Below are 10,636 nucleotides of genomic sequence, written 5' to 3' on the forward strand. Positions count from 1 at the left end.
AGGGTGGCTAGAGAGGGTGGCACAAGAGGGTGGCAGGAAAGACGACAGGGTGGAAGGAGAGGAGAGAGGGTGGCAGGAGAGAGGAGAGGGTGGCAGAATAGAGGAGAGGGTGGCAGGAGAGATGAGAGGGTGACCTGCCAACTGCCGTGATCTCCGTCACGGGGGAAAGTGGAGCTGCCCCCTATGTGAAACATAAAGACGGATGCTGTAAGAAACAGCAGCCATCTTCACCTGATCACCACCCGGTGCCCCCCGGCTCTCCCTTAAGGGGCCCACGTATCGGTACATCATGGGTCCTTAAAGAGTCACTGTCGTATTTTTTTTTTTTTTTTTGGCAGAAATCAATAGTCCAGGCGATTTTAAGAAACTTTGTAATTGGGTTTATTAGCCAAATCTGCCATTATCTGCATGTAAAAAGCCTTTTCCCAGGTCCCCCTCCTTCCTCTTTTTCATCCACTCCAAAAAATCAGAAAATTGTGACTTGTTGCAGGAGTCGTACCCTGTCTGCTCTAGGGAGAGGGGAGGGGGGAGGAGGAAGGAGGGAGTTAGCCGGCAGCAGAAAGCAGATGACAGAGGATTACAGGCACGGAGCTGGGTGACAGCTGTAATCTGAGCTCAGACAGGTCACTGGTGATGGTCAGAAGAGATAACGGGTGAGGGATTTGTAGATTAGCTCTTTGTTGTCCTGTTTTGGTCTTTTCTTTAGCTCTCTCCATAGGAGAACAATGAAGACAGGGGGGAGAGCTTCAAACTGCTTTTTCATGATAAAAATGCATTTTTCGGATAATAAACCCAATTACAAAGTTTCTTAAAATCGCCTGGACTATTGATTTCTGCCAAAAAAAATTTCACGACAGTGACAATTTAAGTGACAGAATTCGATGACGTACTGGTATGTACATCATGGGCTGTTAAGGAGTTAAACATAGAAAGTTCCAGTGGATATAAGATATTTTTATAATATGTAGTATAAGTGTACACTCATATTTGTAACCACGGCAAACCTTTATCTAAACACTAGAAAATGTACCCGGCGCTGCCCGGGTATAAATTGTTAGTGTGTTAATTAGATTTGTTCTAAAGTGCCCAGGAGGCCAATCTAAAGGTATTGTTTCATCAGTGGAATTAGTGTATACCTGTAGTGCATACTTGGAGGGGTTCTGTATACCTACAGTGTATAGTTTTTAGGGGGTCCCGCATATCTGTAGTGCATAGTTGGGGGTTGGGGGGGCTGTATACCTATAGTGTATATTTGGGGGAGTCCTGTATACCGGTAGTGTGTAGTTGGGGGGCTGTATACCTGTAGTGTATAGTTGAGGGAGGTCCTGTATACCAGTAGTGTATAGTTGGTGAAGGTCCTGTATACCTGTACTGTATAGTTCGCGGGTTCTGTATACCTGTAGTAAATAGTTGGTGCTGTATACCTGTAATGTATAGTTGGTGGAGGTTTTGTATACCAGTAGTTTATAGTTTGAGGGTCCTTGATTCCTGTAGTGTATAGTTGGTAGAGGTCTTGTATACCTGTAGTATATAGTTCAGGGGTCCTGTATACCTGTAGTGTATAGTTTGAGGGTCCTGTCAGGGCTCCAGATGGCGACCAAAATGGTCGCCAATGCGACTGACATCTTGCAAATGGCGCCCAGATTTATTAATCTGGGCGCCATTTGCGACTGGCCCCGGCGGCGCGCTGTCTCTTTAAGGACTTCCGCCTTCCGCACGCTGCGCCGAATCACGTGGCGCCTCTGCGGCCGTCCGTCCAATGAATGACGGACGTGCTGGATGACGTGTGCGGGGACACGCTTCTCCAGTGACGTCATCCAGCACGTCCGTCATTCATTGGACGGACGGCCGCAGAGGCGCCACACTCCTCCAGCGCTTCTCTCCCGCCTCTCCTCACCCGGCGCCGCGGTTCTTCAAGTTCACCCCAGCGGCACCAAGCTTAGATAGTGGGTGAGTACAACCGGAGGGATGGCAGGGGGTGGCGGCCGGCCAGTAATGTGTGTGGGGGGGACCGAGGCCTGGGCGGTGGATTGAGGGCTACTCGCTCATGGACGAGATCGCCTCTTGTAGGGGGTGGGGCTATGAGGCTGCAGGACATGGAGGGTTCGCTGCTGAAATGGACCAACTACTTGTCTGGTAGGTGCTGTGCTGCAGCCAGGGACTGGGAGCTGGCGGGGTTATAGATACAAGTGCGGCTGTGGGCATCGCTGGGGTGGAACTTTATTTTACAGGTGGAGAAATCCTTTTTGTAGGTGAGCTGGGACTTGTAGTTCTTTGTCGATGCAGCCTAAGAATGACATAAAATATAGCATGCTTCTGTATAGGCGTTTTCAAATCTATGGCCCTCCAGCTATATATAGACTGCACAGTACCACTTCCCTCAGTGTGTATGTATAGACTGCACAGTACCACTTCCCTCAGTGTCTGTATGTATATACACTGCACAGTACCACTTCCCTCAGTGTCTGTATGTATATACACTGCACAGTACCACTTCCCTCAGTGTGTGTGTATGTATATACACTGCACAGTACCACTTCCCTCAGTGTCTGTATGTATATACACTGCACAGTACCACTTCCCTCAGTGTCTGTATGTATATACACTGCACAGTACCACTTCCTCAGTGTGTGTGTATGTATACACTGCACAGTACCACTTCCATATACATTGCCACAGGGGCTATATGTCATCGGCTGCCGGGGCTATATATATATATATATATATATATATATATATATATATATATATAGTAGATCATTGCCGGTAAGATGGCAGCTGGCTGAGGGAACACACCGGCAGCAGGGGGGTATATGGTTGTCAAGTTGCAAGTTTCCATGTTGAACGTTTTCAAACTAAGAAAAGAAAGGATCTAAAGGAGGAGGCTGCTGCCGTGGCCTCTGCACACAGTAAGTCCCATTTAACATAACATTAATTTTACATGTTTTAAAATGTTGGCGACCAAATATTCTATTTGGCGCCTAAATTTTTCAGGTTAGGAGCCAATGGCTCCTAGGTAAATTTTTTAGTCTGGAGCCCTGCCTGTATACCTGTAGTATGTAGTTGGTGGAGGTCCTGTATACCTGTAATGTAAAGTTTGGGGGTCCTGTATACCTGTAGTATAGAGTTGGTAAAGGTGCTGTATACTTGTAGTATAGAGTTGGTGAAGGTCCTGTATACCTGTAGTGTAAAGTTTGGGCTCCTATTTACCTGTAGTATATAGTTGGTGGAGTTCCTGTATACCTGTAGTGTATAGTTTTGGGGTCCTGTATACCTGTAGTATATAGTTTGGGGTCCTGTATACCTGTAGTATGGAGTTGGTGAAGGTCCTGTATACCCGTAGTGTATAGTTTGGGGTCCTGTATACCTGTAGTATATAGTTGGTGGAGGTCCGGTATAGCTGTAGTTTAAAGTTTTGGGTTCCTGTATACCTGTATTATAGAGTTGGTGAAGGGCCTGTATACCTGTAGTGTATAGTTTTGGGTTTCTGTAAACCTGTAGTGTATAGTTTTGGGGTCCTGTATACCTGTAGTGTGAAGTTTGGGGGTCCTGTATACCTGTAGTATAGAGTTAATGAAGGTGCTGTATACCTGTAGTGTATAGTTTTGGGTTTTTGTAAACCCGTAGTATATAGTTTGGGGTCCTGTATACCTGTAGTATATAGTTGGTGGAGGTATGGTATACCTGTAGTGTAAAGTTTGGGGGTCCTGTATACCTGTAGTATAGAGTTGGTGAAGGTGCTGTATACCTGTAGTATAGAGTTGGTGGAGGTCCTGTATACCTGTAGTGTATAGTTTTGGGGTCCTGTATACCTGTAGTGTAAAGTTTGGGGTCCTGTATACCTGTAGTATATAGTTGGTGGAGGTCCTGTGCACTTGTAGTGTATAGTTTTGGGGTCCTGTATACCTGTAGTGTCCTGTATACCTGCAGGGTCGTATTTACTATTAGGCACCCATGGTCTGGTGCCTAGGGTAGCACCTTGCAGAGGGGCAGTACCCTCCTGTTCAGAAAATCAGGTGTCTTTTTGAGGGGGGTATGGCCGGTATATCCAGTTACAGTATGGTGGTATTGGTCAGGTCTGGTATGGCAGTGTTATTCAGTCACAGTGTGTCGGTATTGGTCAGGTCTGGTATAGTAGTGTTATCCAGTCACAGTATGGCGGTATTGGTAAGGTCTGGTATAGCGGTGTTATCCAGTCACAGTATGGTGGTATTGGTCAGGTCTGGTGTGGCAGTGTTATCCAGTCACAGTATAGTGGTATTGGTCAGGTCTGGTATGGCAGTGTAATCCAGTCACAGTATGACGGTATTGGTCAGGTCTGGTATGGCAGTGTTATCCAGTCACAGTGTGGCGGTATTGTTCAGGCTTGGTGTGGTGGTGTTAAATGTGACGTCTGGAGCTATTACCTACCTATCCTGATGCTAATTGGTGAGTGAGGATGGGGCGTCTTCAGTTTCAGTGCTTAGGGCAGCAGCAGCTGGCAATACTGCCCTGTATACCTGTATAGATGGAGTAGGAGGTCCTGTATACAAGTACTGTATAGATAGAGTAGGGGGCCCTGTATACATGTACTGTATAGATGGAGTAGGAGGTCCTGTATACATGTACTGTATAGATGGAGTAGGGGGGTCTACCAGTTATTTCTGTGGATCTGTTGTGAGGCAGCTGGCCCTAGCAACCATTCACATTCCATCTCCCTGTGAAAGTAGTAATCTTATTGGTTGCTAAGGCTCCCAACTGCCAACTGCTGGGCAGCTGCAGCCAATTATATCACCTGTGTGCAGTGTGGAGATTTTCCCATTCATCTCTATGGGGCGCAGCTCTTCCCCCTCCCCCTCCTCTCCTGTACATCTGGCGGGGATGGGACCTTCGCAATAACCTTCCGGGGCAGCCAATGTATCTGTGTGCCAAATTTGGGGTCAAACGGCTCAGGCGTTCGGAAGTCTATTTGGGACAGACAGACAAACAGACAGACTTTCATTTTATTATATAGATAGCCACAGAAAAACTGGATATACAGCTGCATAAAATAAATGTTTTTATTTACCAACATAATTACAATTACATATAAACAAAAAGAAACTCCAAACTTGTAAACAGCCCACAAAGATAGTCAGGGATAAATACACAGTATAACCATTAAGAGCAGCAACTGCCAAATATATGCTAAATCACATATAGCAATCTATCCAATGTTGTCAGAAAATGTGTATATGTTAAATAACCAGCAAATACCATATGTGAAAACAATGGTTCCTCTATTGTATCTGCCTATATATTATTTCACATGCCACCTTTTGCACTGCTTTCATATCTTATGTATAAAGTAACTCACCCATCACTGAAAACTTGTGGACTGAACCCCAACGCAGGTTTTGCAGTGGTTTGCTTACTCAGAGGCTTTTAATCTGTAGATAGTTGTAAAGAAGAAATTCTGTTCAGGAGGCATAAAGTTTTACATACTGTATTTTGTAGGTACAATGACAATACATTAACTAACTCTCCTGTGGTAACATGGATTGATTTGGGAGCAAGAAAAAGCACACAAATACAATATGTAAGACTACTGTGAATACCTTGTAGAAAAAAAAAATGAAGCTCAGTTTTACATTTCTTTTCTATAATTTTAAGAAAAAGTAGAATGTAACGCGTTGTGACACATTAAACAAGTTGTCTCTAGATGATATTCTCTGAAATGTGTTCTATGAGAATCTCTTTCTGCTATCAGTATTGATTGCTTTGCATTGGAAGGGTAGTTTGCCTTTCCTTAAAGCGTAACTGTCATTTTAGGGTCATTTTTCTGAAAACATTAAATATCAACAGTACAAGCGATTTAAGAAACTCTGTAATAGGTTTTATGTACTAAAAGAGTTTCCTTCTGTACTGAAAAAGCAATCTCCCAGCCTCCCCCCTCACATCAGATGAAGCAGGATTTCTGTCTCCATTATGTGGCTATGGAGGGGGGAGGGGCTGTTAGGAGTGACTGAGCACGGAGGATTTCTGCACAGCACAACACCCTGCAATCTTCTCTCAGTAAGATCATAGATAAGCACTGACCTTTCTGACCCCTCAATCCAGCGTTTTAGGTGCCCAGAGAGTCTACAAACAGCTGACCTTCATGTCACCTCTTCCCGCTCCCTCATCTCCCTCGGCCCCTCCCCCCTCCATAAGGATAGAATGGAGAGAGTAGAGCCCGTCTTCACTGGCTTCTCTGTAATGAAGACGTGTTTGCCTGATAATGCACAGATAAGAAGTCAGGGGGGGAGGCTGGGAGATTGCTTCTTGAGTACAGAAGGAGGCATTTTTGGCTGATGAAACCTATTACAGAGTTTCTTAAAATCGCTTATACTACTGATTTCTGCAATTAAAAAAAAAAACATGACAGTTACGCTTGTTACAGTTACAGTTACAGCCACAAAATGTGAGATATTCCAGTGCCCATTTGCAAAACTTTCTGTATGTCTTTGAGTTATTTAAGGTTTTGTGAAATGAATGAAGTTGTCCTGTGGAAATGGGACAGCAGGGAGATACTGAACCTTGTATATCTTCTTACATTGCTTAATTTCAATCACGCAATAGAAAATGTTGTTGTTTTCTTGTTTTTTTTTTTCATTTGAATGCAGATATGCTTTTGTATTCACATGAGCTTTGAAAAGTCGATCTTCATGGATTTATGTGTTGTTTTTTTCCGAGACTGGATGAGAAAAAAAAAAAATGTCTCTCTGCTAAAGTAACATTGTGAGCATTTCTCTAGCCTGTTGTTTTATAAACTTTAGCACATCTACTTCTAGTGAAACAAAAGCAGACTCTGCGCTCACTTTTTGGTACTAAGGGTGGGAAACTTTTTTATCACTGCCAACAAAGAGTAACTTGTGCTGATCTTTAAAGCATATTTTGACACAGGGCTGCAAGATTAAAAGTTGTTTTTTAGGTCAATAACTGCATCACCTGCCGAACAGACCCAGGACAGATCTTGTATTAAAAGCAGCTATCTGTAAGTCCAAGCAGTGTTGCGGGGCAGATTGTGGGTACAGAGTCGCTTTAAGAAGCCAAGACAGTATTATCATAAATCCTATGTTAAAGGGTCTTCATAAAAATATACTAAAGAACCTCACTGCAGAGATAGTCCAAGCAAAGAGACCCACCAAATATAGAATGTTTCATAAAATCTACTTTTACATTACTGAGAAGAGGCACACATGAAAAGACACATATCATTACAAAAAAGTCTAATCAAGCTACATATCCTAAGAGATCTTACCTAATATGCAATCAATTTTGTTAGTGTTTTCTCCAGTGAATCTAAACTAAACAAAATAAAAAATAAATAAATAAAACTAAATAAGTTAAATACTTCTGAACCGATACAGTGGTGTGCCATTTGGTGTGAAGCATCTAGAACTGACTGTTCACTAATTGCCCACAGTGAGCTTTTACAAACATGCCATATTTCCCACGCTGTGTTAGTTTGAGCTCCTGCTGTATATTAACCTGAGAAAACACAATGAGACATCACAGGGGCCTGACTATATCCAATGTACTACATGCAACTGATTACAGATTTGATAATGGTTTCTGGCTTATATTTGTAATTGTATAACTAATTGCAGGAGGCTAGGTTTTCATTACATGTCTGCCACAATTATTTTATAAAAACATTTAGGACTACTACAAAAATCTGAATGAGGTTAAAAAAACCTTTTACATCTCTTATAACATTTCAGGCTGCGCTCACTAACATATTATATGTAATGGTAGTTTAACCAATGGCCTTTTAATCCATTTTCTAGAGGAAGACTGAATCCAAATTGGTCACATCAATAACATCTAAATATGTGCTCAACACATGCAAAAACACATAGGGGGACATGTATCATCCGGCGTACGGATGATTTTCGGCGGAAAGTGCCGATTTGCACATTAATTTACTCGCAAATGGACGATTTGCGAATAAAATATTCGCAAATCGGCACTTTCCGCCGAGTACGCCCGGGGGGGGTGTGAGGGGTTGTGAAGGGAGCGCGCGCGATTCCGCACGATTCACCATCCGTTCCGCCAAAAGATATGCCGAAAACCTACTCCAGTCCTCAGCTGGCGTAGGTTTTCGGCAGTGCGCACCAGAGCGCACAGGATTTATGTAGAGGCAGTCTGCCTCTACATAAATCCCTGTAGCGCCGGAGATGCGGGGACATTTATAAGTCCGGCGTAAAAAAAACGCCGGACTTAATAAATGTCCCCCATAGCATTCATTTTATTAAAGGAGCTGTTCCATTATTCATCCCTTCTCAAGTTATACTCACATGTGCCCATCTCTAACAGCTGCCACAACAATACTCCCAGTTCCTCTATCCCCTGGTTGCTGTGACATCACATTACTATAGGAGGCAGGGAATGAGACAAGACACTGTTGCAGGCCACTGATTTGCTGATGTCACAGAAACCAGGAGGCAGAGACCAGTGGTGGACCAGGAGTATCAGCACGGCAGCTAAGCCATCACATACCTCTGTAGACATAAAAATGTTATTCTTAAGTCAGAATACAGTATTTTTTTTATTGACGTAAATCAAAAGCTATGTAAATTGGGTATTTTACTGATTGTACTGATTCGCAAACTAAAGATAAAATGTTAGTTTAGTCATTAATGCAAAAGAACACTGCAGAGACACCATCACATGTCTCGACGTCAGTGAACTAACCAGACTTTACTTCGGGAAGGAACAACCAAGCCAAGGAATGTCTCCAATCAAGGAAACCACCCAAGCAAGGTATCTATCCACAGACAGCTGTTTCAGGGAATTTGCCCCTCATGAGTGTGGAGTAGGATTCTGGCTAGTGTGAGCAAATCAGTTTTGCACTGCATAAAAACAAACCCATTAACCCTTTGAGGACCAGGCCCAAAATGACCCAGTGGACCGCGCAAATTTTGATCTTAGTGTTTCCGTTTTTCCCTCCTCCCCTTCTAAGAGCTCTAGCACTCTCAGTTTTCTATCTACAAGCCATGTAAGTGCTTGTTTTTTACAGGAATAGTTATACTTTGTAATGGCGTCTTTCATTTTACCATAACATGTATGATGGAATTCCAAATATATTATTTATGAAGATATAAATAGGTGAAATCGTAAAAAGAATGCAATATGGTAACATTTGGGGGGTTCCTGTGTCTACATAATACACTATATGGTAACAGCGACATGATACTATTATTCTATAGGTCAGTCCGAACACAACCACATGCAGGTTACACAGATTCTCTAATGTTATATATATATTTTTTTTATGAAATCCTTTTTTTTGGGCAATTAAATATTAATAAAAAGGGCCTATTGTGACACCTATAACAGTTTTATTTTTCCATCTACGGGGCTGTATGGGGTGTCATTTTTTCCGCCATGATCTCTAGTTTTTATTAATACCATATTTGTGAAGATCGGACGTTTTGATCACTTTTTATTGATTTTTTTTAATATATAATGTAACATAAAATCGTTAATCTGCGCACTTTTTTCCCTTTTTTCGTGTATGCCGTTCACCGATCACAATGACGCTTGTTATATTTTAATAGATCGGACAATTACGCACGCTAAGGTATATTATATGTTTATCTATTTATTTATTTTTATATGTTTTATTTATATAATAGGATAGGGGGGGGTTATTTCAACTTTTATTGGGGGAGGGGTTTTGGGGTAGTGTAATAGTGTTTTGAACTTTTTTTTTACACATTTGAAGTCCCTTTGGGGACTTTTACATACACTAGTTTAATTTCTACACTGACCATTGCTATGCCATAGGCATAGCATTGATCAGTGTTATCGGCGATCTGCTCATTGAGTCTGCCTGTGCAGGCTCAGTGCAGCAGATCGCCGATCGGACCGCACGGAGGCAGGTGAGAGACCGCGGCGTTTAAGGGGTTAATGACACGCGGCAGCGCGATCGCTGCAGCGTGTCATTACCGGTGAGGTCCCGGCTGCTCACTGCAGCCGGCCCCCACCTCCTATGAAGCTTCATAGCGGGAGAAACACCCAGGACGTAGAGTTACGTCCAGGGTCGTCTGGGGACAGACTTCCATGACGTAACTCTATGTCCTGGGTCGTCTAGGGGTTAAAAGTTGCAAAATTGTATTTTTTTTTTTCATTTTACCAAATAAATATTTTAACTGATAGCTCACACCAAAATATAATAAACAATGTATACTTTATTGAAAAATTCATATAACATTCATAAAAACACATATTTTAAAATTCCAAGGAAATGATATTAACAGATTTGCACAAATGACATAGGTGGGCCACAGAGATCAGTAGGACATGATTGGGCAGTAAGGGGAAGCTTAATAGAGTAAAACACCCAGACAGAGAACACAATTAGTAAGGTGCACAGTGCTGCAGGACCTAGTGTCCAACATAAATCTAGCAGCAGAAATGGTATATACTTAAGTGCACAGTGCTATACATACGCTATATACAGAGTCTCTGAAATGTAGGCGGCTGAAGTAGTTGTAAATGTACAAAGTGATGTACGCCCCGTGATCAAGCTAATGCGAAACGTGCGTTGGGGAGGAGGAGGACCGCGTAGTCACCGGACTTGAGGTATACCGTGCACTTCTGCATATCACTTGTTTGGAAGCTGGTTAGG

At 42.7% G+C, this 10,636-nt stretch overlaps 1 protein-coding gene across 1 annotated transcript in view; it reads right to left on the reverse strand.

The window, feature by feature from the left end:
* Nucleotides 1-7,311, reverse strand: part of LOC138779003 (transmembrane channel-like protein 2-A) — a 68,702-nt gene extending 61,391 nt beyond the window's left edge. The window contains exons 1-2 of the mRNA XM_069956551.1: nt 7,262-7,311; nt 5,336-5,408 (exon numbers count right to left, since the gene is read on the reverse strand). Of these exons, the coding sequence (XP_069812652.1) occupies nt 5,336-5,339 (4 nt within the window). The 5' untranslated portion in view covers nt 5,340-5,408; nt 7,262-7,311. The remainder of the gene's footprint in view (nt 1-5,335; nt 5,409-7,261) is intronic.
* Between the last annotated feature and the right edge of the window lie 3,325 nt (nt 7,312-10,636).

This window comes from Dendropsophus ebraccatus, unplaced genomic scaffold, assembly GCF_027789765.1.
Source record: "Dendropsophus ebraccatus isolate aDenEbr1 unplaced genomic scaffold, aDenEbr1.pat pat_scaffold_697_ctg1, whole genome shotgun sequence".
Classification (NCBI taxonomy): Eukaryota; Metazoa; Chordata; class Amphibia; order Anura; family Hylidae; genus Dendropsophus; species Dendropsophus ebraccatus.